Below are 27,223 nucleotides of genomic sequence, written 5' to 3'. Positions count from 1 at the left end.
ATCTCTCTTGTTTTACAGCGTTTCTTCGGACTTGACTATCTTGCGTTTCTTATCTAAAATGCCACCAGTGTGACAAGTTAAAATAAAATATAAAAGTGTAAGTAAATCCAGCCATTTAGGAAAAAAGGTCAGATATTTATGTTAGGACACATGTCTAGAGAAAGACTGAAGTTTGGTGTTTAGATCCCCGGAATCCTACACAGGTTAATTCTGGTTCATTAAGAAGTGATGGTGTTAGGCAGTTGTGACTCTTAACAAATACTGTGTTTTAGCCAGAAATACAACTGTATCATTGGGTAAAACTGATCAGTGTGATTCTGGCAAGTCTAGGAAACAGACTAAAGACATTTGAGAACCTCTGAGCTTTAGGGCTTTACAAAATTTCCATATTTAACGGGTGGTTATTTTTCATTCAGGACCTATATTTTTATGAATGTCCTCAGTGATGAGATTTCTTTGACACCAAAACAACTACCAGAAGAAACTGGGGGAAGTTTATGTAAAATAATAGGAAAGGTCTGCTGAGTAAAAGGCCTAGCAGGGGCAAGCTGGTCTGGCTTCTTTAAAGTTTTGTCTATATTTAATACTTTAAAAGCCATAGAAAGACACTGATTAGGGGAGTCTGTTTCAGGGTGTGCAGTGGATATGGGTCTGGGAATGATCATGCAGGAGACTGCACTGGGTTGGGGATTTTACATTTGCGAACTATGTTTGAAGGCTTCTCTTATTTTTCCTATTAGTTACTATATTCCAAAAGTGTGATATAGAATGTAACTTTTCTGATATATCTGATTTATTTTCTTATTTCCTTCAGTAGTTCTCAGAAGTAATCTGGCATGTTCATTTATTTCTGGATATACAGAAATGTGATTCTGAGAGGCTTTTCATGCATGTTCTTGTTTTTTTTCAGATGGGTTAAGGCCGGATACCAAGATGCTTCTCACTGTTGCCTCCAAGAAGAAGTCTAAGGCAAGCAAGGGTGACACAGCCAAAGAGGATGAAAGCAGCAAGAGTGATTCGGCCCAACCTGTTGCCATCACTCTTCTCTTTAAAAGATATGTCTTTGACATGCAGAAGAAAATGATACAATCTTGAGAAAGCAGGTCCTCCATCACACCTGAAAGACCAGACTCTGAAATGGATTCAGGTGGAATGTAGTTCTTGTCTGAATGCATTGGACTTGTTCCTTCCTTACAAATAGAGCCTGGAAGCTCCTGCTCACTATATTCCCCCTTCCAGAATCCCTGTGACCTGGTTTTGTTCTGCTTGTTTTGTGTCTTTGCAATTTGAACCTTTATGGCCTCTGAGAACATCACCTGCTGAATGAGTACATGTGGGTGTACATTCTAATAGCAGTGGAGAATTGTTTTAAAGTTTCTTTAAGTTTAAATGTTTGCTACCAATATTAATCTAAATGCAGTCAAGATGTGAATTGCATGTGACCCACAAAACAAAACTGATTAGTCTAGGTTTACTTCCCCAAGCAAAGTGAGGGACAGAAAGCACACAACATAATAGGTGGAACCTAAAATGGATGTTTCACATTCCTTCAGCTGCAACTATGTAGGATGCTATCTGAGAGATGGTATGGATTTTTTTATAAGTATGATTTATATCTTGAAATGTTTTTCACATTAAACATAATGATGCGTGTAACTGAGAGTCTTAATTATTCTGTTTGCTGTTCCAAAGGTTCAGAACCTATCTTCAGTGACGTTTTATGTAGCTTTTCTGAATTTCCTGCCCATTCGTTTGATTCTCTAAGAAACTGGAAGACTAAGCCAGTCTGAACCATGATGAATCCTCCTCTGGATTTTTTTTTTTTTTTTTGGTAACCAAAGTGTCTCTTTTGAGTAAAAGAAAGTTGCCTCTGGAAACAGCCAAGGTCTTTATTTCATTAAAATAATGATAGAAGATTGCAGTGTAAGCCTTGTAAAATGAATATCTCCAAGATGCTTTAGAAACCATTAGTTGTTTAATAGGGATTTCATGGCTGCTTTGGTTCTTCCTTTCAATTTCATGTCCTAGGCTCATGAAAAGGAGCAGGCTGGTAGTATTCCTTTTCCTTATTTTTTTTTTATTATTATTTTTTAAATTTACAAAGCATAGGACATTGTAATATGAAAACAAACCATGCTGCAGGTGTGGAAGCTGCAGTCTTGAACAGGAATGGGATTTAGGATCTGCAGCATGGGAAGTGTTAGTTTCTGCCTTTTGAACAAATTTTCTGCCTTTGAACAAAATAAGTACTTCTACTTGGTGCTGTTAAATAGCAGACTGTAACCTCTTTAATGAAGCTAGCCATGAGATGACCACATGTATAACAAGTGCATTACTTGTACATAGAAATAACTGTAATAGATCACTGTACCTGTTTATCAAAGCATTGATGATCGTATGTCCATTGACAGACATGAGTTTTGTTGTTAACATGTTCCTGTTTTTCCCAGTCTTTCCTACTTTTCTTTTTATTTTCCAGGTGACATAAATGGACAAGAATGGCAAAAATATCAGATACTGAGAGGATATTTACAGCTGAACAGTCATGAGGCAGGGCAAGTCTGGTGTCTAAACTAGTTTGATGGTGCCCCTTTAAATCAAAACAGAAAGAGTGTGTTGTGGAATAATCCTGAACAGTTTCTGCTGAGTGAGTCCCAGCAAAGCTTTAGCACATCCCTTAAGATTACAGGGTGTGCTTTCAGCGTGATCCCAGAGGAATTAGGCAGGCAACTTCAGCTATGGCTTAATGTGACTTGTGCTGCCAGCTTTGCTGGAAAATGTATCCTTCTGCAATGAAAAAAAAATGCATTTCACATCCCTGTCACCTCTTCTTCCCCATTTCTGTCCACTTCCCAGACACCCCCAAAGGCAGTCTTTGGAAAGAATATTTATTATGTTATCTTTGTCTTAAGCTTTTATCAAATCTTGTTTGGAACCCTATACTGTTGCCTCTGCTTAAGATACTGCAGTGGTGGAAGCTAGAGAAGCAGATGACACAGAAGGGCTGCCTTTACCGTGCCAGGTTAGTCTAAGAATTATTGGTATAAAATAATTCTTATAAAAGAAAATGAAAAGTGAATTATTAAGGAACTTACAGTATTTTCATCTGTATAGTTCTAGTGTTGTCCCTTGCCAAATTTTAAATGAGTAATTAAATTCTGCCAACTCTACCTAGAGTTTCAAAAAGAAAAGGGGTAGTCATCTTGAAAGTTGTTCTACTGTGGAGTATTGTTGGCTGCTCCAGAGTTGTTAGCCTTGCGCTTACAGGCTTTTGTCTCTCTCATTTGTAAAGCGTTTTGGAATAGTTCTGGAGAGGAGGCATTATGTCAGTGTAAATAATGGTGTGTATTTTTACAAAGCATCATCTGATTAATGTTTTCCCTTTCCACTGTTGTCCATAGCAGCCTCAGTGAGTCAGTCACTTGTTATGGAACTTGATCCATTTGAAAACACATTAGCGATGAATGCTTATGGAGCCCTAGAGCCCTCCTCTTGGCTGAATAGTCTTCTAGTGTGGAGGGTCCCGTAATTCATTCCCTCGGGGAACTCCAAGGGAGGGAGCAGCAACAGCTTCCAGAGTTGTACCTCCGTCCCTTTCTCCTCCAGTCTCCTGTAATATCCCTTTAATCCTTCCCCACACCTGCATGTCTCCTCTCCAAACTAGCACACTAGCTCTATGCATTTCTTCCATCCTCTCAGTCCAATATGTAGCCTCCTCTCAGTGCTGTTACTTTGCACCTTTGCTTGCTGCTTCTCCCTGTTTTGGCTCTTCTCCTGCATCCGGAGAAGGAAATGTAAATCCAGCTGCTGGCAGAGCTCCCACAGCAGGCATTGCAAGCACAGCGTGGTAGAGGGGGCTTGTGTCAGCTCCAGCACGTGGCCTGTGTTCAGGCACTCTCCTGAGAACGGGGCAGTTGCCTCGTTGTCAGTAGCAGGCTGTGTGCAGGCACTTCAGCTGCATCTTGGGGCAGAGATCTCATGTGGACGACTGCTGCTGACCCTGGAATAATACCAGTCTGTGTAGAGGTAGGCACCCCCAAGCCTCATGGGAGTGCTTTGACCCGCCACTGTGTTTATCCTCGTGCTTTGTAAATGTAAAGCCCCTGTTGCAAAGCACCCTGTCCTTTCATTTTGTTCCCCTAGCAGACATCTGTGTAGGACAGACAGCTGGAGGTATCTTCTGAAGGTTGGGGTTTGGTTTGGGGCTTTCCCCCCCCATTTTTAATTCCAAAAGGAGAACTTAAGTGTGCCCGAGAACTTTGATTATAATGTGCTGTTACTGCAGATCTCTGGCTGCTGTCCTGAGGCTGTTGGATACACATTCGAAAAAGGGTGAAATGGTGGAACAAAATGATTATGAGAAAATCAAAGCTTTTAAAGACATTTGTTGGATGAACAGATGTTCAAACATTCTTTTATTTGGTTTCCAGACAGACGTAGAGACTTTCCTTTCATCCTCATAATCAGTGCATTATGCTGTAATTTGTAAAAATGGCATTAAAAAAATATTAACAGGGTCATATTGTGATCTACTGACTCTGTGTCATTAAGCCGTGAAGCTAAGAATGGCAACTGGGAACAGGGGTTAAATGTGGCAGAATGTACTGTACTAGCATATATTGTCAGACAGTATTATAATGAATCCAAATTGGAATAAAGATGTAAGGATTTTTTTAATATTGCTAAAGTTGTCAGTACTGCAAAACTAGAAATTATTGCAGTAGTACAGATGTTCAGTGAGTAATGCATCTTTGAGCTGTGGGGAGAGTAGCAGGGAGAAAAGGTTTGTTTTTTTCAAGCCTGTTTTCTGCTTCTCTGTGGATTTTATTCTGGTACTGCAGGCTGGCTTGTGATCCTGCTAGAGGTCTTGAACTGCGAGAGTCAAAGCATACAATCATGGTAGTAAGGATTCAGTAGGTGGCATCCTTCACTTGGAATCAGAACTAAATCTCCCTACCTAAAGATGGGGTATGTTGTGGTGTTGATAATGAAGATTTTGGATGAAACTTGAAACCCGTCTCCCGAAGAAAAATTATTATTAAAAATTATTGTGCATTTAATGACTGCAGTAGAGTCATTAACTCTGGTCTGTTGACCAAATCCTAAGGCAGCAATGTCCTCTCTAGGTGTGGTTCCTGGTGAGTCTCAGTTGAAAGTAGGCTTTTGTCCTTGCTTCCTGCCAACTGTGTTAATTTGTTGCAAGTACTTGACTACAGATAAGTCATCTGCACTGACAGAGTTCTTGGAGTGTATGAGGAATCTCCTATTTAAGGGCACTGAGCATTGCACATGCTTGTTGGAGTTGTACAGTCGAACAGCCACAGGGTGGCAGAGCAAAAGTGAAAGCCCAGCATGATGAGGAGTTACAATGATGCAGTCATGTCCTAGAGCAGCCATGTTCCACCCAGGACTGTCTGCGTTTCACTGCTGGGAGAGCAGGCTGTGTATTTACATCTGTAAAGTGCTCAGGGATCTTGTGAAATGAAGGATGAAAGGCAAAAGAGGAATGATAGTTATTAACAGCTTTAAAAACTCCTTGTGTTTCCATTTTAGTTTAATATCCACAGTAAGCTGAAGAGCTCTTTATTTACAAACACATGAGTTTTCAACCAAATTAAACTGCATGTATAAATAGAATAATTTTTAAAGTCTAGCATAGGGAGCTAAACTGCTGAATGTGGGAGACTGGGAAGAACTTATGATTTGGTCTGTGGTGTAGCAAAGCTTGCTAGATGATGGACATCAAGAAAGAATTCAAGGGTTTGGGGCTTTTCATGTCTAAGCAAAATATTGGAGGAGGTGGGGGTCTTCCTCAGGGATTCCTCACAATTTTTTTCTGGTACAAAACTAGGTTAATAACTTAGGGTTGTGGGTCTATCTTGGACAGTATGTAAGAAGGGAAAGAGTACAGTGGGTCTACTTACTTTGTATTGCCTGTGCCAGAATATGAAGTCTCCCCCATGTCTGTGGCTATACATGCAGTGCTGGTTTTAATTCTAATTATTAGTGGACTTATAAACAGAGCAGACTTCAGGATAGAATGGGTTTTCCATTTCTCAGCAAGTGTTACAGTTCTTTTATTTATTTTTATTAGTGTCACCGATATGAGTGCTTTTTCAGGATGCTATCATCAGTCTGCAAGACTTGAATGTGTTCCCCCCACACACACACAGTGGATGTTGCTCGTCAAAGATGGTCTGAGATACCTCTTAGTCTCACATATTTCTGATACATGTTCATTGTTCTTTTTCTAATAAATGACAGGAGTGAGGGAGTCCTATCTTACACTTCTTTTTGGTCAGGATCAGCTGTAAAAGTAGCTAATCAAACAGAATCAGATAAACCCAGTGAGAGCTTTGGTAAGTCTTAGCCCTAACCTGAACTCCAAGACTTGCTCTTAAAAACATCGCCCTCTTTTGACTGTTGAGCCCTCTGTTCTAGTCTGTGTTTCTAAACCAAGAGGTAATTTGAGGTCTGGATCAAGAGCTACTAAACAACCTTGGTACTGACTGAGAAGCCTGCTAGTGCCATTATGTTGGCATTTTGGCTAAAGTGATCTGATTACTTATGATCCTTTAAGAACTCTAGGCTATTCACTAGCTTTAGAAGATTTTGTTTAGATCAATTCCTTCTCCTATTCTTTGATTGAAAGTCATGCAATCTGTGCTTTAGTTGCTCATTCTTAGATTTCTCAAGGGCCTCATTCATGTCAATCAGAGAGATTCCATCCTCCTTGGACCGCAAAATTGCTTTTATTAGACTGTATATGGCCCCCTTTCAGACGTGTAGGAACTAGTTCTCTTACAGTACTTGTCTGTGAAAACTGATATTTTAGTGCCTATAACTTCAGTCTGACAATTAGGAGTAATCCATGCCCTCATGGTGAATTCATTCCCAAAACAGCATTCCATAAGTACAAGCTGAAACTTAGACCCCACACAGTGTTTTTGCCTAAATTTCTTCCTGTTAAGTAAATCAAGCAATCCATCTTCCAGTTTTCTTTCTTAAGCCTCACTTTAACCAAGGCTAAGTTGAACTTTGCACCTTGTACATCAGAATACTGTTTTACTATGTGGAGAGGGCAAGGTCTTTCAGAAACTCTTCCTGACAATGTCAGGTTACTCAAAGATTATCTAATCTATGTTGGTGCCCGCCTGCATTAAAATGTGTGTAATTTCTTCTCTGCAGAATATGGACCATTCTTTCTGTGGAGACTTTAGAAATAGAGAGTATCTAGAGATAATGATTCAAAGAAGGAAAAGCGGTTTACCGTGCGGGAAGCAGAAGTACAGAAATTATTCTGCAAGGAACTGTGGATCTGAGACGTTTTTCTTGCCTGCTTGTATTCCACAACTTTCCATCCTTTCTTATTACTGCAGAATATAAGAAATACCCAGTTTTATGCAATGGCAAAAGAATGCTTTCCATCTTGCCTGCAGTACCCGTTCTGGTGACTGACTTTTTGGTTGCCAGTGTGCACTCAGCCAGTAATTGTAAAGAATTGTGAATGAACACTCCAAAATCTTTCCTCAGTTGTAACTGTTAATTCCAAACTCAGGATCATATAAGCATGGTTTCGATTATTTTTTCCCTACATGAATTAATTTTCATTTGTCTATTTTGAAGCTTATTTGCCTCTTTGCCCACTTGTTCAGTTTTCTGAGGTTCTTCTGGAATTCCTCACCACATAGTGACTTCTGCGTTCTTCGTAATGAAAGAATCTGAGAAGTGGACCTGTTTGTGCCTTTAAGTCATTGGGATGAGGTATCGATAAAGGTGGGCAAGGGTGTTTGAGCATACCTGTGAAGTATGCGTGGCCTGAAAGAACACTTACCATCAAAAGTGATTTTTTGCATAGAGCATACGTGCAGCAGAAGCAGAATGCAGCTCATGCAGAAAAGTGAGCAAGCATGCTTTTCTTTTCCATCACTGACTCATTTCAGACCTTGAGGTTTAAACATAAAGATGATGTTCTGCATGCCTCATAATCTGAGGTTGGGAATCGCTCTGAAATGAGAACAGGAAGACATGGAGGTATTGTTGTATGGTGATCTCTCAAAGTGCTCTGGCACTTCTGCTCTAAACAGCTCTGGATGCTAGATGCATCACCACAATGCCAGGGTCTCTTCCTCAAGCATGTCTTACAGAAACAGCTGTTCAGAGGTATCCTCTGTCCAAATCTCATGTTCTAACTTTAATCTCCTCTTTGTAATAAGGAGGATGCATCATTGGGCCCTGGCTATTTCTTATTTGTGATCTAGCAGCGGTACTGTGTCATCAGCATTTTCTCAGCTGTCCCAGCCAGAATTAAGGAATTCAGATGAGGTGACGCTTCCATACCTTGAGCTTACACTGCTTGTCTGTAGGCACTTCATGCAAAGCATGTTTAATGGTTGCCTAATTAGACCAAAACTCCATGATGTCACGTCACCATTCTTATTCAGCACCCTCTCTCTTTCCAGGACAATTGGAAATAATGTTTTCATTTAAGAGTGAGACAGTAATTTAGTTCTGTAGCCTGTTACTTAGTGCAACAAAAGCTGCATTTCTTAGGTCTCATCTCTCTCTCTCTCTGCTTTCTGAAGAAGATTGTTGTAGGGTGTTATCATATCCTTGGAAAGATATGTTGGGAATGCTGGACTAAACATGAAATCTTGGTGGGAAACTTTTTCGCTTTGTTTTGCATCTTAAGATACAGGAGGGGTGAAGGCTGTCAGATAGTTTCCTTGGCAAAAGTACCCTACTGCAGCTTTCTCTGAAAAATGCTCAAGGATCCACTCACCAGATTCCTAATTTTGTGATGTTGAAAGAACTGCATTGCCTATGGTGCAGTCATTTATATAATTTCATAAGTTAGGTGGAGTGGCAACTCACAGCAAATGAAGGCTTCCTGCAGTCTTACAGTGGGGGAATTAAGAGCACTTGGCAAGCTGCAGAAACAGGGCCCCCATGAGCTAAAGGAACAGGTGGGATGGCAAACAGCTCAATTAGGCATGAGGGAGGAAAGCTGCATAGCTCAAGCGATACAACATGAAATGTGTTTTCTCATGTACATCTTTTCTGCTCCTTTTTAGATGAACTAAGATATGTTTAAGTTAATGAATGTACAAGGGAATGATGGGCAGTAGAGAGGTGACGTTGCACAGAAGATAGTGAAGGCCTGAAATGTGACAGTAGTGGTGATATGCTGAGAAAAAAAAAGAGTATTGGTAGTAGGTTTTAAGAATGTTTATTTGGAAGAACTATACTGTGTTTTCTATGTTTGTTATTCAACAGAAGATGATTGTTCCCTTAAACATTCTCCTGCTTAGCATTTTTTCAGAGTAGCTTTGAACTGCTGTTATGATGTTTTGTCATCTTGTCTTTTCAAAATGTTGCAGTCAAGGAGCCCTGCAAGAGAAGCATTTTGTTAGGAAGGAAATCCAAATCACTCCATACCTCGGAGTTTTTTTTCCGCTAACTCCAAAGATTTGATCTGTGTTTAGTCCTGCAGCCCCGCTGAACAAGTGGACTATTTGGTCTCCATGCTGCTCTGTAAATGTCATTTGCCATCTGGCAAAACATGGCACGACTGGGCAGTTTGAGGAACGCATTCGGGTTTAGAACAACGGACGAGCAGAAGCTTGCAGTTTTGGGATGAGAATGGAGCTGGCAGGGGAAGACAACTGAGAAAGCAGAGGCTTGGCTTTAGGCTGAGATGTGTTTGTAGAGGCCTAGAAACTGTGTGGTAACGGCAGTATTAGAATGTGCAGGTATCTAATAATTTAATTCTGTCGTTGTAACAAAGGTATTTAAATATTTAAGTGTCAGAGTTTTCTAACATAATTTCTTTGAAAGTTGCAGTTGTTGCAAGATCAATATTGAGAAAAGCTCTCTACAAAACACTTAGATATATCTGTTCCAAGTGCTGATAGTATTCGTTCTCTTTTAACAATTTCTGTCCTTGATGTGATATACTTTAAAAGCATTGTTTGACTAGCTTTCACCTACACCTCTGTGTTGCAGTAAATGCATATTTAATGTATGGGTACAGAATTGGAAGAATTAGTTTAGGGAGCTATCCACTGTCACATGTGGCATGTTGCAGAGGTGAAGCTGAACCTTCGGACTGTAGCTCCTACTGTTTCTTCCTGTGTTTTTTCCCTACCACATGAAGGCCACATCCGAGGCTGCTGTTACTGGACTTGAGACAGCTAGTCCATGCTCCTCAGAACACTTCTTTTCTTTCCTGGGACAAAAGTAAATCTGAGATAACTTCATCTCTCGCTGAGACAATGCAGACAAAATTTGTCTATTTGTGCCCTGGTCCTTTTTGATTTGCTCTGTCTTTCCAAGACAGATGATAAGATGGATTGTCTGTTACATGCTGTGCACCCTGACAAAGGAGGCTTGTTTAGCAAATGTTACTTGTCTCAGGTTACTGAAATGGGCACAAGAGGAGTCATGGTAGCTATGTCCAGAATCATTTCCTTAATATATTAACATTAATATGATCTTTGAAAGAGCTACAAAGACCACCTTCAATTTGTACATATGGTTTGCTAATTTACTGTATTAGTTTTGCTGGTTAGTTCCCCCCCACCCCCCTTAATTAGAAATTTTAATTACTGCATGCCGTGTATTAAGATGTTAAAGCTTTGACTGGCAGTTTGGAATTGCAGAAGGATCAGCCGTCTCTGTAGGGCTGTAGCGCAACAGGGATTAGCTCGCACCCTTCTGCCTGCAGGTATATTTTGCTTATTGAGTCAGATCATCAGAAAATATTCTTCTAGGTAACATTCATCTTTCTGATCAGACCTTGTCCCTTCCAAGTGACCTGAGTTTAGAGGAGAGCTACAGATTCACTGATTATACACAGGCTGGAAAGACCAGGTCTCAAAACCGAATGACAAATGGGTGAATTGAGGGCTGTTTCACTGTGGCATTGGATCAGCCTTACCTCTCTTTCTGCTTACTCCAGTTATGATGCTGTCAGTGCAGGGAGGATTCCCTGTCCTTATCTCTGGAGATCAGCGAGTATGCCTGCATTTCCTGCAGCTCCAGTTTTCAGTCCTGCCTAGTCATTTAGAAGAGAGATGCCTGGAGAGTTCTGGCTGTCTTTGATCTGCTGCTGTCAGCTGTCTATACACTGTGCGGAGCATGTTGCAGGCGCATGTTGGGCATGAAGGAGCCTTGAAGGCAGATGTGCTTTGTGTTCCCGAAGCTCCCTTACCTCATTTTCCTTCCTTCTCTTCTGCTTTCAAGCAGATTCATGGGAAGACAGGGACTTCTAGATTAGAATCTAATGTTTCCGGAACCCCACACTTTCTTGGAAAGTACAAGAAGCTTCGTCATGGGTTATTATGGAATAACCTGCTTGTGAAGGAACTGTTTCCCGAGTCCTCACAGTTAGTGGATATCTTACATCCTTTGAGCCTGAAGTTTCATATTTTTGTTCTGTCTAGTGTAAATGTGGGTTTTTCTGTTACCAGAATACCCAATCATTTAGAAAACTGCTGGAACATGTTTTTCAGGATATTGTGTGGCACTGTAATCCACAAGATAATTATGAAACTGCAAAAAAAAAATCATTTTAATTTGCAGTTTTTCAGTTAATTGTATGTTCTGTTGGAACAGAAGTTTGGAATTTTCCTTCCTTCTTACTATTTTTTATTTTGTTTATCAGATCTGATCTTACTCATCTTTAAAAAAGTGCAGATCTTTCCGACCTCTCTTTCCTATAGAAAACTTCATGCTTTTAACACTATCAAATCAATATGCTCTTCAAAATGAAGAGCTATACCATTGATCAGTGGCATTTTAATAATTTCAATAATATCTGTCCCTTTTCTTAAGCATCTAAATTCCTGTTTCCCCCATAGGCCTGCTGTGCAGGGTCCATGTTGTATTGAGCTGTTCACAGCAATGCCCAAATCTTTTACCTTGAATGCTTCTGTTAATCTATCTGTGTAGTTCAATTTATTCTTTCTTTGTGGTTACCTTTCATTTGTCAATACTCAATTTCATTTACTGTTTGTGCTATTGCCCAGCTTTAGTACTTCGGAAATTCCTCCTCCTCCTCTCAGCTGAATTAACTTTGGGCTATTTGCAGATCTCACCAAGTCATTGTTCTTCCCTTTCCCAAAGGCCATTAAAGTTAAGCAGCACTAGAGCTAGCATGGAGTTTCAGTCCTCTGTTGACATTTCATTAGGTTAAAGCCTGACTCTTCTGTCCTTTTTTCACATCAGTTCCTGATACATGACAGGATTACCTTCTTTTCCTGAACTACAGCGCTTCCTCCTTAACATCTTGTGAAGGTCTTCAAATGCTTCAAAACAGACGGTCCTTGGTAAGCCAATGGTTTCTGAATGTGTGTGGATAATTCCAGTAGACTGGAGATGCCTAATATTTCCTTTGCTTATTTGGCGTTTGACATAGTACATTTATCAGGATGGCTTTGCCACCCTGCCTGCCAGCCTGGTTTAGGTTGGTGCTTTACCAGTTTACCTGGCACTGAAGTAAGCTAACTGGTCTGTAATTCCTATGAGAATTTTTAACCCCAGCTTTAAAGAAGGGGATAATATTTGGTAGCTGACTAAAGCGAGGACATGTATTTCTGTTAGAATGTCACTCATTTAATACTGTCAGCAGTACAGCTAAACATTTGTAACAGTCCGTCTTCTGATGGTTGTCCACTTATTTAGTGGACTCTGCCATTTTTCTGCCATCAGTAGAGGTGAGGATGGATACCTTGGCTACTTAAAAAGCTAAAGGAGAGAAAGAATAACTAAAATCTTAATGTACTGCAGAAGCACATTCTTGTTTTTCGCCATACAGTAGCAGAATAACCTGAATCAACAGTTACTAATTACTGGAAGTTAGCAGGGTTCTGCGCTTTCAGCAGAGCAGTGCAAGTCCACAGTCAGTCAGGAAGGTGGCACAGGCGTTGGCACAGGTTCTTGTGTTCTTCACCTGGTTTGGAACTTCTGCTTCAGACTTGGAAAACTGAAGGTTTCATTATTCCTCTGAACTTTAAACCAGGCCTGTCGGAAAGCACTGAGGAATGAGTATATGCTGGAAGGACTCCTGCAAGTATCGCGCAGCTTGAGCCAGGCAGCCCTTGAAGAGCATCTGAGCAAACCCAGCGTACCATTTAGCACCAGGCTACTCCTGGCTCCTGCCCGTAGGAGTAACATCTGACTCCAGCACTCCAATGCCTTCAAAAAGGAGCATCAGGAGAGACTTTGCAACAAGTAGAAAATGAGCAGTGATGTAGAAAATATGCCATGACTGAAAAGAGACTGGTTTAATTAAATGTTTATGGCTGGGATGCTCTGATGTAAACAGCCTGTGGCTCCTGGCTTGCAAATTAGGTGTCTTTCTCTTTGTGGCTAATCTAGCCATTTATGCTTGTGGTACCAGAGTTTCTATTGCTCTGAGCACAAAATATCAAATCCAGGTAAGTGACAGTGTACTATGAGGTAGGAGAATCTCTTCACTTAACCACAGGTATGCGGCCTTTCGTAATGTCCAGCAAAAGTAGAGCAAATTATAGTACAGTAGTCCCTCATTCTAGGTTGTGGCATTTGTGTATTAAGAGGAAGAGTTCTATTACATATGTGATTTGGAAGAGAATGTGGTAGTGCCTCATTCTAAGATTGCACCAAATCAGATGAAAAATACCCTCTCTGGAGCTTCCGGTCTGTTTTTGACAGTGCCAGTTTTTCCTTGGTATCCCACAGTTTGGTTTGGCATGTGAACTTGGAGAGCAGCAATTTTCAAAAGAGAAATAGTTGGGTGGGGGGGTTTTTTGTTTTTTTTGTTTGTTTTTTTAACTTCAGAGTGACTTTTGGAGATACCTTGTTCAGTTTAGGATCAATATAAAGACAGGTAAGTAGATCCTCATTTGTCTTATAAACTTATCTCCATTTGGATGGAGAAATGATAAACAGATCTCTCAAGCTACTATTCAGTTACTGAGTTTACTGCTAAATCTGTTAGATCTCTTTCAGATCTGTCATTGGTAAGTATCTCTTTGGGCCTTTACATTCAGGAGTTGTCATTTGTTAGATCTATAAAGAATGACAGGGCTGTTCGTTCCTGAAAGGAATGCTAAGAGGTCATCTTGTCCCTCTCCCTACCCAACAGCAGGATCAGCTATGTTTTTTACTCTTTTCAGGTATCCAGCTAGCTTGTTTTTAGAGATTTTGTCACCATCTGTTAGAGTGCTTTCCTGTCATCAGGGTTGTAAAGTTTTTGCTTTTGTTTTGTCTTGCTTTTTTCCCCAGTACCTAACTTGAATCTTTCTTGTTGCAGTGCAAGTCTATTTTTTTGTTATCCACTGTGGCATGGAGAACAGACTATTCTTTTCCCCTTTGCAGTGCTCTTTTATGTACTTGAAGACTGATCACATCCATGTGCAGTGTTCTCTCCCCTGGACTAACTGTTCATAGTCTGTCCAGTCTCTCCTTGAGCTGTGTTTTCTAGTTCTGGAATTGTTCCTTTTTTCCTGAGTTTCTCCAAATGGTCAATGCCTTAAGTGCATTTCTCTAAACTAGGCAGTTCTCTAGCTAGGGCCTCACGAGTACTGAATAAAGCAGAGTATTAACTTAGGGTGCGTATCGGGCCATCTTCCTATTTATGCTTCCCAGTCTGCTGGTATTGCAGAATCATGAGTGGGTTGACTTGTGTTTAATGTGTGAGCTAAGAAATTCCATGATGCCTCTTTGCAGGTCTGTTATATGGGCTTTATTTTCTGTTTTGTACTTACATGTTTTTGTGTAATATATTACTTTTTCCCCTGGTAAATAGCATCTTGTTTTTTCAGACTTTTTCCATAATTTGTCATGATCACTTAAATTCCAGCCCTTCTCTCCAGCATACTTATTCCCACCTGATCTTACTTTCTAAGCAGTCAAGACTGTTAATGAAGATATTGAATAGTATTAGCTTGAGGACAGACCTCTGTACCATGCTTCGTGTATCCTCCCCGACAGTGTACCGTTGATAACAACTTTCTTAATGTTTTCCAAACAGTTTCCTACCCAGCCTCTAATATGTATCTCTAGATGACTTTTTCTCAACTTGTTTGTGAGAATGTCTTTTGAAAAATGCCAGAATTTTCTTAAGTCAGCCTACGTACAGCTGTATTCTGGGTGGCTTTCGAAGTTTTTCACTCTGCTTTTGTTTGCCTTCAGCTGCAAAGCTGCACCTGTGTGCAGTCTGCTGTCTGTAGAGTGCATGCAGTTATTTTTGTTTTTATTAGAACTCCTTTTTTCAGAGAAAAGTCAAAGACTTTTTTGTGTGTGAGAATGCTCAGGAATGTGGACTACTTTGGTGCAAAATACGCTATAAGCGGGCAATATGCAAGTTTTCCAGGCTGTGTAGGTGCATTTCATTCTTGACCTGCGGGACTCTGTCTTCGCAGCATTGACTTTCTCATTAAAGTATACGGTGGCCACATCCTTAAATCAGAGCTGTCGCCAAACACTGGAGTGCTTAGCATCCGAATCCAGATTGGATCCGGTTTAACACTACAGCCTTTCTCTTATGGCACACATCTAAATCACAGCCAACTATTAGGTATGTCATCTTGGGCTGAAAAGAATTAAAATTTGCTGCTGAACTGGACAACAGTTCTGTGACAAGGATGAATCCTAGAAAGAGTCTGAGGAGATGTTCAGGCTCATTTTCAGGTATGAAATCAGTGGGGATTTGAACTGCAGGTGAGTATGCTGGTCCGTTTCAGTAATATGATGCTTCCAGGTGTGATTAAATGCTTTTGTTAATATTTAATAATCTAATAAGATGTTTGCCAACAAGCCCTTCTCCTTTCGTGGCCTTTTAGTAAGCGTATAATAAATTCGACAGCTTATGTCATGAGAAGCTATTGGATTTAAGCCCATCTAAACATGTAGATATTAGGATGCCTTCTGCACCTTTGTGTGTAACGAATGGGTCTTAGTTATTATAAAGTGCTGCGCAACTTCACCTCTGTGCAGAGGGTTAGGCAAACAATCCACAGCAGAAAATGTTTGCAATTGCCTGAGCCCTGGGAAAAATGCTCTTTTACTCCATTAGTCTTGCTGCACTTACTCTTTTTTCTCCTTTTTTTTTTTTTTTTTTAACTAACTCGAAAGAGCAGAGAAATGTATCTTTGCAACCACGCAAGCAAGAATTAGCCCAACTGTATTTTACACGTAAACTAACAAATAAGAGGAGAATCTGAGTAGCCCCCAGGGACTTGAATTTGTTTGCTGCTGGGCCGTTCTATCTGCAGCTGGCATCGTCGGAAACCTGAGTGCTCCATTAAAAGTCGACAACCTCTGTTCACTGGGGCACGGGGCAAACAGAGCCAGCCTGTTCTGCAGACAGACTGACGGCCTTTATCTCCCCCCACCCGGCTCGTGATGGGAAATGATGAGACTCTGAAACAAAAAGCTTGAAACTAGGACTCCGTACTCTTAACCTGCAGCTGTTGTACCAATGGGCAGTAGAGACATAAGATTGCTTTTCAGGGGCCATGTGGTGGGAAATTTGCTGAGAGCAACGCATTACGTGAGGACTGGGGCTCATCCGTGGGTGCTAATTGGAATGAGGAATACATGGGGCTTGTGCTGGCCCCCAGTAATGACCAGTGGTGTGTGTGTCTAAAAATCTTCATTCTGAGACCTGGGATTGCCTGGGTGAATTACCAGTCTTGAAGGCAATGAGGGCAATAATCTATATAGTCTCCACCCTTCCAGCTGTCACCATAGATTAGTGCTTTGGACAGCTGCTTACTCACCTGTCCGGAAGAGGCTCAACCTGCTCTGTGTTACATGCTATCTTGCAGTAAATGTGACTGCTAAAATGAATAGTATTCTGTTGGCAGGGCAAGATTTCTTGATGCAGTGGCTGCTCACGAGGGTATGTGTGGCAGAGGTATGAGTGTCTGTGTCTCAGTGGTGCAATAGGATTAAATCCCAACTGCAACATGTTGGGGTTAGGGATAATTCATGTGAAAATACACAGAATTTGGTGGTTTTGCCTTGTGAGAAGACACTTCAGCCAAGGGGGGCAATGTGCCACACAGGAAGTACACTAAGCTTTGATGGTATCATAGTCTGAAGGCAAATGCATGATACTACTCCAAATGCAAGGGAAGTGGTCTTTCCACTGCAGTGAATTTGCAGATATTGGAGTGCTAGATTCACCCGTTCTCCTCTGCAGGAGAATATACTTTTACTTTGCCCTTGCTGCTGCCTGTTCCTCTGTTCCACCTACTGGTTTCGTCAGTGGGGCTCCTTGATAGGTGTAGCCAATGAGTTGCTGTTTCCCACTGCCTTAAAGGCCACGTTTTGTTGCCAGATGCGGCTGTTTTGTTACTCACTATTTTCTTTTGAAGTCTGGGTATGTGAACCATTTAAAAGTAACTTGAGTTCCGAGGTTATTGGGGGCTTGTGCATAATCCCACCATCCTTTTGCTTTTTTTCTTCTTATAACGCTGTGTCCGATTGAAGTAACGCATGTAAAAGGAGGGTTCCCCTAACCAACTCCCTCTTGTTCATCCTGACCTCTAGTCAGTATGAGTGACCTCTCAATGGCAATCAAGATAGTAGCTTGTGTTCTGAAATCTTGAATGTAGAAATGAACACCATAAATATCCTTCAGCTCTGAACTTTCCAGCCTGTGTTAGGTACACAAATTGAATCACTGCTCTTATATTACCTGTTGAAGGTAAAGGTGGTATCCCATGCAAGGAATTTTCAGAAGCAGGAGCCCTAACCCCACTCTTGTAACAGTCAAAGTGAGTTTTATGGCTGACTTCAGTGGGGAGGGATGGGTATGTCCAAACCATGCAACTGAGAGCTGAAACCATGTCGCTACACCATATGGCTGCATAGGTGGCCTTGGCGATCTCTAGCACAGTTCTCCATTGCACTGTGTAGGTGCGCCCAGAATTAGGGCATTTTCCCCTGAGTTATGGGAATTGAACCTTTTATTTGTAAGGCATATGCTGGTGCCTATAAAATAGTCTCTAAGCCTCCCCTCCTCTCATACACTAAACTTTGATATCCCTAGGGAGGAGGAAAAAAAGGAAGGGAAGATGGCTGGAGAGTGTAGAACATGAGCACAGGCTATTAAATATATTTGGATATTGTCTTCTGTTTATAATAGTGTGTGAAACCTAGGCATAATCCACTGCAGAACCAGGGGAGGGATGACTCCACAAAAAATACTCCTGGCTTATAGCCTGTGACCCTGTTTGATATCAGTTTGACCACAGTGTTGTACTGTATCAAAGAATAATCCAAAGCGGTTGTGTGTTGAATGAAGCAATACAAGATCTTGCTAGAAGGGATTTATGGATGAGCTTTACTGCTACGTATCATGTCCTGCTTGGGCTCTGGGTATCCTGGAACAGGAGTGGGTGCTTAAGAAATGTTTTGAGGACTTACCTTTTTCTTAGGTGTTTCTAGAATCTGTGTGAAAAATCTAAGTGAAGGATTGTGGCAGAGGGGTGGGTGGTAGGAGTGGGTGGCAGCAAAACTGTACAGGTGCTTTTGGTTGATTTGTGATTACCTTCAGCTTTTAAGCCCCTCTCCCTGCATTGTGTGGAGGTCCAAGCCCACTTCTTGGCTTTATGGCTTCTGAGACTTCGGAGGTGCTGGAGTGGGGAAGCAGCCCAGTGGTATGAATGTTAGCAAGGATTTGGCAGGCCTGCAGTCCCCTTAGCAAGTCTCTCTGGCAGGCATGCCAAATATTGCCTGCCAGGTAAGTGGATCATCTGTCCCTTTTCGGTCTTAGTAACTTCAGCCACTTTATGTGCCTGTCATTTTTCGGACTTAATCGCCCTAGGTGTCTCATAGTCTCCAGAGTGCCCGTTGTCAAGCATGCTGGGGGCAGCCTGTGGTTTGCGCTGTTCTGTGACTTCTGGTTTGTGACTGATTCTCTCTCTCCTGTCCCTGTTTTGTCTCTCATTTTTCTGGTCAAGAGATTTTGTTTCTTAGAGCACCCAGAGCAGAGTTAGAGGCGGAAGCAATGCAAAACTCAGATATGTCCCCATCTCTCTTCAATCTGTTGATCTTCCACAAAGGCCTGATAGTGAATGACATTCATGTAAACAGTGGGTAAGAGACCTGATGTGTGCAGTTCAAACATCCTGTCATGATCTGGGCACATGTACTTGATTGAAAAATAAACATGTAACATGCATAAACATTTGATGTGTTTTCCTGGTAAGATTTTGTGTCCCTGTGCTGTATTATTATTATTATTATTTTTTAAGACCTACAGTTTATTCTCCCATTTTCCCACCATCCGTTCATAAAATATAGCCTGTTTTTAAATCTGCTTCAAGCTGCTGGCTTGATTTGGTGTGTCTGTCTCTGCTGTAAACAAGTTTACCTGAAAGCAAGGTTACATGGTATAAGAAACACAGTACTTCATGAAAATGCTTAGATGCTTTTCTCCTAGTAGTGACCCCTTGAAGCATTTTATACGTTTTAATTAAACCTTGTACAACCTCTCCTCCTCCATACACTTGAGGGAAAGGGCAGTGTTTTAATCTAGAAAGCTGTACAGGTAGGACCAATTCTATCAGTTCGAATTTTGGAATCTTCATCCCTGGAAACTTTCAAGACCCAGCTGGCCAAAGGCCTGAGCAACCTCTAAATTCAGCGTTGACCCTGCTTTCAGCTGGAGGTGTGGGCTAGGTGCTCTCCCAAGGTCTTTTCCAACCTGATTGATTCTATGAATCTGCCTCAGAGATCGTGTGCAACCATAGTTCAGATCAGATGTTCTCATGTTGAAGTTCTTGTAGACAAAAAGGAAAGCAACAGCTGTCAGTGTGTCCCCTGGGAGCTTTCCGTCTTTGGAGTCAGTCCCCTTTTCTGTCAGCAGAAGTGTGAGGACCTTCAGAACACATCACAAAGCTTATTTCTTTTCAGAGGTGTTTGAAAGCTGTCTCAGCAATGGAAATCCAACCATGTAACTCCTGGACTCAGGAAAAGAAAGGACTGGTAGTCCCATTCACTTGGGAAATGATCATGTGGGACTAAGTAATAGATGTATGTGCATAGGAATCATGCATTGGCCACTGATGTGGAAGGCCAAGATGGTGCTTCTGCATTAGATATCACTTTTATTGCTGGCTTCTCTGTGGTAGGCTCCTGCAGTAAGATTCTGAAGACCAGAGTATTTCTGGGACTGGGAGAAGGATAACTGATAAGTTGCTGAAAGAGATATAGTCAGAAAGTGCAATGAAACTGCTTTAGAGGCTTGTTTTTGAGTAAATGTGGTCTGATTCCAGACTCCACTTCTGGTCGGTACTGGTCTGTCCTAACATCTCTGGTGTTGGTCTGGCTGTGGTGACAGGTGGATTCTCTCTGCTAGGTCAGTGAAGATAAAACTGATCCAACATGCATGGTTGGGAAGTCACTGACCACATGTGATGGCTTCACTGTGCTCTCCTTATCTCAGTGGAATAACATGACAGGATCCCAGAGCCATGCTTCCAGAAGGGAGAAGACTGTTTCGTGGCAAGGCAATATGCACTAGCCCGCATTACTCGGGGCACAGTCCTCCTGGGAAAGGCCTTCAATCCTTGCAGTGTTTCCCACAGCTAGGAAAACAGATGGCAAGCCCAGTTCAGGAGGTGCTGATGTTAGAGAGGATCAGGCCTTGAGCCTTAAGGTCCTTAGTGACAACCATTTTAGCATATATTGGTAGAAGGGCCTGGTAGAGTCTCTGGTAGAGACTTGTTTATATAGTTGTCAGTTCTGTCCATGAGAAGTTTGTTTTTACTATGAGCTGCACTGTGCGTGTTGTTCATCCCTAGCTCTGTCTCTTTGCCCTCCCGCTATCCTCAGCTCTTTTCAGAAACCTTAGATTTATCACTCTTGGATCGTCTGTCTTGTTCTGGCTTTTAAAAATAAAAGCTTTTCAAAGGGCCTTTGGAACAGGCTGTGTTATTTTTGGCTTGGACTCATAGTGACACTCATTGCAGAATTAAAACTTCTAATTAGAAAGCCAAAAAAAGCGAGGGAAGGAAAACACGCTGCTGCAAAGTTAAGGTGGTTATTTTATTTGCCCCAAAGGCATGGAATTCAGGTCCATTGCGAAGCTTGCTCTGCCCAGAATATCAATGTATAAAATGATCAGTGCTTCCCATATGTAATCTAGAACCTTTTAATTTTTAAAATCTCAAGCAAGCATCTCTGCCAGGACACATGGAGGATGCCTCACTTGATACAAACATCCTAATAACCGTTTAAAATTTGCGGAGATGATATGGAGCGGACTGGATGCCAGGAGAAAGAAGTAGTGAAGGATGGCAAGGAAGAGCTTATAATAAATAAATACATAAAGATGAAATAGAAATAGGGATGCTGATGACCTCTGTGACCTTGAATGCGACATTTGTGTTCCCTAGGCCTCTTTTTTTTTTTTTTTGAGTTTTTTTTTTCCCCCTGTACATACCTTTTGAAAATTATTCTGAGATTCTGCCGAAAGGCTCTATGCCGTATGAGGAGTTATGTATATGTAGAAATTTGTATGAGCTCCTTGTTGCTTTGGGTGACTGCTGCTTGACACTCCTCTCTTTCCCTTTATGTGGTACGTGCTTGGCATTGCCCAAACCTTTGGAGTTGGCCTAGGTATTTCCGAGATACTTGTACTGGGGAGGGAGGAGGGGGGCATTTTTGTGTGTGTTTGTATTTGTGTGCATTTGCTTCTGCCTGGCCCCCTGGGAGGTCCCAGTCAGGTTCTCTGCAAAGCTGCTCTGAGAAGCGGAGGGGAAAAAAGAGAGAGGAAAGCAGATGATTGACAGTAGCCCTTTAGATTTCTGTTGTTAATGCATCAGTAATAAGATAAGGCTTATCTTTAAATGTTCATGGAATCGAGACTTTGATGGAAACAGGCTTTTGGGTTAATATATTTTTGATAGATAAAGCAGAATAAAACGGAGAAACCAGGGGAACTTACAGTATCTGGAGAAAGACGCGCTTTTCTTCTTTTAAATCTTTCTTCTCATATGCTGTGTTTGTGTGAGTGTGTGACATACACATATATAAATTGTGTGTTTGTAAACGCACACTCAATGTGTGTGCATTGGGGGGGCCGAAAAGGGGTGTTACTTGTCTAAGAGGCAGCTGATTGAGATGAAATCTGCTGCTGCCTGCCAGTTGAGATGAAGAATCTCACCCTCTCTCCCTCCACTTCCGTTCAAGTCCAGCTATTGTCAGGTGGGTAAACGTGAACAGATAAGAGGTTGCAGTGCAGCAGAGATTTTGCCTCCCTCGCCACCCTCTGTCATGGAAAAGGAGTTGCGTGCTGGCCCTGGAGGAGTTTGGGCAGCGAAGTTGTGCTGTTGGTTGAGCTGCAGAGGGGGAGTTTGGGATGTCATAGTCATTAATGCATTTCAGCTCAAGCCCCTTGTATGTTCTGTTTTGCATATTTGCACATTTGGATGGAATTATCTTGCAGCCGTGTGTAGTACAGTGTCTGGAAAGGCCATGCCAAAGGGATACCGTCTTGCAGCAAAGAGCTGCAGCATCTGTGAGTTGGATCACAGATTAGTTGCTGTTTTTCAGTTGTGCATCTAAATCCCAGTTGTCAAATTTTATCTACCCAGCCCCCCCCCCCCCTTTTACACCCCCTTCAGTCAACAGTCATCTTTCCCTGCTTTTATCTCCCTGCCTGTGAACTCTTACGCAGCAGCCCCAGCCATCTGAGCTGGGGAAGCAGATCATGACAGGGAGGCAGGGAAGGAAGATGAAGTCTTGTCATACTGCAGCGCTAATTTAGGGAACAAAGCGGAGGGGAAGCCTCCCCTACTGCTGCAGTACAGCTCTGTGATGACGTACGAAGTTCACCTTACCATCCAGGCAGGGAGACAAGCGTGCTATTGTAGTTTTAGGGGAAGGCATAAGAGAAAGCCAGGTGGATTCTGTAGAGCTGTACTACAGTGGTAGAGGGAATAGTTGCTGTTTCAGTCTCCAAAACAATGGTCTAAGACATTAAGATCAGTAATTTCCTTCACAGAGAAGGAAGAAAAGCAAATAGAAAGCTAAATGTTAATCAGGTCCAAATCTGGTCTGGAAGATGGGCAGGATCTGATCCTTTAGTTACAGATGTGCCACCTCTTTACAAGTTCCCTAGCTGTTTCCATTTCATCTGTAACCTGCTTGGACTCAAAACGAAGTCTCCCTCTAAGGTTGTACTTGTATACCCCCAGCATTTTACTGGCTCTTATGACCATAAATTACTGCTAGAGCATCATGTTTAACTGCTGGTAAGTGTTGCCTACAAGTGAATGGTACAGCTAGAAGGATGGTTCCAGGGTCTTTGAAGATATGCAGAAGGATTACTTGTCCTAAAAACTCCCATTCAAATCAGCCTGGGAGAGCAAAAGAGACAAACTTTCATTTGAAATCACCAAATCTTTAGTGTGGCAGTGCCAAATTAGGGCTTTGGCTTCTCTTTTTATTAAATCTCTTGAGCTTGGTTTGAGGTTTGGTTTTTGTTTTCAAGACATTCTAAAGTCAACTCTGAAAATGAAACTCATGAGACAAAAACTTGCCTCTTTTTGAAGTCTTTGGCAGAAGTTTGACTTAATGCAGCTAGGACTGTAATCAGTTAGGCAAATAACTTTCCGAGGAGTAATTTAGTTCTCAGAACAGACTACAAATGTAGTAGAGCACAAATTGCTCTCGTATTTATCACTTACATTTATTTAAATCTTTTGTAGAGTGTTAGGGTCTCCGTTTTGACTTCCTGAGCTTGCATATCCCTGGCTGGGATCACACGAGTGTTGTTTCTGTTCATAGCTGGATAAGTGTATCAATGCTTTTGAGCACCTGTCATATATATCAGTATTTGCACACCACCCTGAAATTAGCTTCCTTTGAACAGTTTTCACTGGTAAAGCTCTGCTGTTAGGAGCCAAATGCATTTTAGAACACTGCATTTATGCTGGTTACAAAGTATTTGTTACTCATGGACCTCTATATTTAATTATCATAAAACAACTGTCTTGAATCTAAAAAGCTATCTGGTTGCAATTAGTTCTTGTTTGCTAATTAATTACCAATGAATGATTAAAGACTTGTTTACTGAGGTTTAGCAGCTATCAAAGACACACATCTAGTACTCAGGGGATATACTATGCAGTAACTGAATTGCTGAATTAAATTCTTATTGGGGACCTTTAAACTGTGACTGAAGAAAGCTGCTCTGCAGCCAGAGTTTCCCGTAACGGCTTGCATGTGTCCTCCTGGATCCCCCTGCTGCCATAGGTAGTGTTGTTCCTAATGGGTGAGGGTAAATGGATTCTGCTGGCTCATTAGGGCGAGTAACTTGCTCCCTTCTGCAAATTCAAGGTAAGGCAAAACGGGATCTTAGGTACTAGCTGTGTTGGTAGATCAGGTCTGCTAACCCACAAATACACTCCCAAATACCTTCTGCCAGGTGTATGACAGTCTTGTTTCATCTGTGTTTCTTCACCGATGCTCGTCACACTTCTTACTCCAAATAGACTGCCATGAATAGAGATGCCTTCTTTCTTCTTCTACTGAGATTTGTTTGCAAACCAGTCCTCGCTTCTGTGTATAGGTTTCTTTTTCTTAACAATTTGCTAGGTGGCTTTGTTGAATTGATTTAAGTCTATGGGTTTGTTTGCAGATTATTTAGTCCCTGTGTTCATGGGTCTCCTTGGTCATCAAAGCCCAAGTTTCTGCTTGCCACATGATGAATGAGGACAGTGTTTATGGTGGTAATTAGTGTTTTGTTTGTTTGTTTTTCAGGTAACAAGTTTAAAGAGGCTTGAGGAAGTGATGAGTTAGCCCCCTTCTCAAAACCAAGCCCTGTAGGTGTCTGGAGACAAGCAACCAACACTGCTTGCTGCTTTTGACGGTCCTGCCCTGCACCTTGTGAACAGCACAACAAACAGGGAATGCTGACCTCGCATATTTGCACACAGAAGCTAATGGATCTTCCAGCAGAGTTTAGCTGTTCCCCGTCTACTTGTATGAACTAAATCATTCATGTAAATGTTGGTGAACAGTAAGGGGCAGAAACATGGTTTATGAGAGCAGCAGCTCAGAGTTTGAAGGGATGTTTTTAAAAGCTGTCTTGCAGGGCCTTTGGGCCTCTGCTTTCTCTGTCAAGGGCTGCTCTGCATTTTTGTTTTTAGCCCGTGGGTCACAAAGAAAGATGGGAGACCAGGAAGGGTGTGGGGAGCTACTAAATGGAGAGAAAATCCTGGTGGGAATTCATGGAATGATTTCACCCATTCTTTCATTTTCTCTTGTGCTTTCCTTATTTGTAAGCCTGAGGTTTGGATTGCTTTTCTACTGGCCTCTCACACTAAGCAGAGCTGGCAGGAAAAAAAAAAAAAAAAAGAATGAGCAACTGTGGCAGAGAAGTGATTAAAAAGAATAATTAGCATTTGCCCCCGATAAATGAGCAAAGCCATTAATTAGACTGATTTACTCCTGGCTTTTTTTTTTCCCTTCTCCCTTTCCTCTCTCTCTATTTTTTTTTTTTCTCTCTTTATCAAATGGCAGCGCCGTGACTGCCCCTTTGGTACGTTTTCATCAGCTTTTCACCAGTTGTCAGAGCTAACACCCGCCTTTCCTGGAGCCCAAGCAGCCTCTTGTAGCTAATGGATATGGAATGCAGCCAGAGCTGATAGCTGCTAGATCTCCGCTGGCTTACAGGTGTTTCCATCATTATTGGCATATTATCTGCCACTGGGTCCCCTTCCTCCTCCTCCTCCTCCTCCTCCTCTTCTCTTTTCTCTCTGTTTTCCCCCTTCTTTGCAGTGCTCTAGAAGTAATTACAGTTTAAAAAAAATTCCTGGCAGATTTTTAAGAATTTTATTTAATGCAACACGATGTCCCGGTGATCAAATCAATTTCTTTTTTTGGCACGGTGACAAGCAGCGGTGCTGCTGCTGTCGCCTGTTTGAATGTAATTACCAGGATGAAAGGGAGAATTTTAATTAAGACAATTTTCCCCACACACCTTCTTCCCTCCCCCTTATTCAAATCATGAGCTGGGGGCTGGGGGGTTTTTAGGGTATTTTTATATGTGGGTTTTTATTGAGAAATATTAGTAATGATCAGGCTGTTGCATATTATATCACAAGTATGTCCTCCCCCTCTGCTCCCACCCTGCTGAGAGCTGGCTAAAGGCAAGAGTCTGTGCAGAATGGGAGAATTTTTATATATTCATATATGTGTCTGTGTGTGTGTATGTGATATATATATATAGTCTCAAATGGGGGCTCGGCAGTTTACAAGTAAACAGGAGCATTAAAGGCCTGTTTCAAATCTGAATGACACAAATGTGATCACTGGGATATATGCTTTTGTGATTAATTATATACATTCCTGTAATGCCCAGTGGCCAAATTCTTTATGCAATTTGGGGCATTTGAAGCAGAGACAGGCCCAAATCACTGCCTGGAAGCCAAACACCACAGAAACATTGCAAAATCTGGATTCAACCTTCACTCTTCAGGCCTGCCTCTAATTTAAGGACGTTTTTTGAATTGTGATCTGGAAGATAGGTAAGAGAAGGTACTTCTGAAGTAAAAGGAGGAGGAAGGAGTTGCTGGCAAAGGGAAAATGTGAAGTCAAATTGGAGAAGAATCTGCTGGGGTTAGGTGGAAGGAGCTGGTGAGAAGGTGAGAAGGAAGTGGAATCTGATGTCATGGACCTTGGAGGTGTCTTAGAAAATAAGAGGGTTCATTTGAAGTGAGCTTTTTTCAAGTAAATTCAAGTAAATACAAATGGTTGTTTATTATGAATCTCTGGCGTGGGAAATGAATTGGCAAGAGGTTTTGGGAGTAAAGACTGCGAATTAAAGTTAGAGTTTGGCAGGAAGAATATGAGGTGCTGAGCTAAAGATTTTGGGGGGTAGTTAACCAAATTCTCCAGTCATCCAGTCCAGCAAGTCTTTGGATTTTTCTCTCAAAGGATTTGCATCTTGGGGATTATTTTAACCGGCTCTTGTTTGGAAGGGTTTGCTCTACTGCAATTCTGGCATCTCTCTGCTCCTGAATCCCACCACCATTTGCAAGACCTCTACTGAGGTCAAGTTGCCTGCTGCTGTGAATACTGCAATGCAAAGGGAGCAACTAGGGAAAAAAGCACTGAGAGGAATTTTCTCATTCTTTGTGCGGAGGTGAGGGAACACCTTCCAGGTCCTGCTGAAATTTGCCCATATCTGCTTTCATCCCCTGCCTTGCATCACAAA

At 41.7% G+C, this 27,223-nt stretch overlaps 1 protein-coding gene across 4 annotated transcripts in view; it reads left to right on the top strand.

The window, feature by feature from the left end:
• The window catches only part of EEFSEC (eukaryotic elongation factor, selenocysteine-tRNA specific), a 132,827-nt gene extending 128,305 nt beyond the window's left edge, over positions 1-4,522 (top strand). Inside the window, exon 8 of one of the 4 annotated variants that reach the window (XR_003255156.1) lies at positions 911-962. Coding sequence is in view for 2 of the 4 variants with exons in the window: in XM_026075479.1 (XP_025931264.1) it covers positions 911-1,095 (185 nt within the window). In the remaining 2 variants the exon portion in view is untranslated. Of the gene's footprint in view, positions 1-910 lie in introns of all 4 variants that reach the window. The other 3 variants (XM_026075479.1, XM_026075481.1, XM_026075480.1) reach the window with 3 other exon arrangements.
• The last annotated feature ends 22,701 nt before the right edge of the window (positions 4,523-27,223 follow it).

The sequence above is a fragment of the Apteryx rowi genome, unplaced genomic scaffold (assembly GCF_003343035.1).
Source record: "Apteryx rowi isolate R43461 unplaced genomic scaffold, aptRow1 scaffold_405, whole genome shotgun sequence".
In the NCBI taxonomy this organism is placed as follows: domain Eukaryota; kingdom Metazoa; phylum Chordata; class Aves; order Apterygiformes; family Apterygidae; genus Apteryx; species Apteryx rowi.
This window is presented reverse-complemented; position numbering and strand designations above follow the sequence as displayed.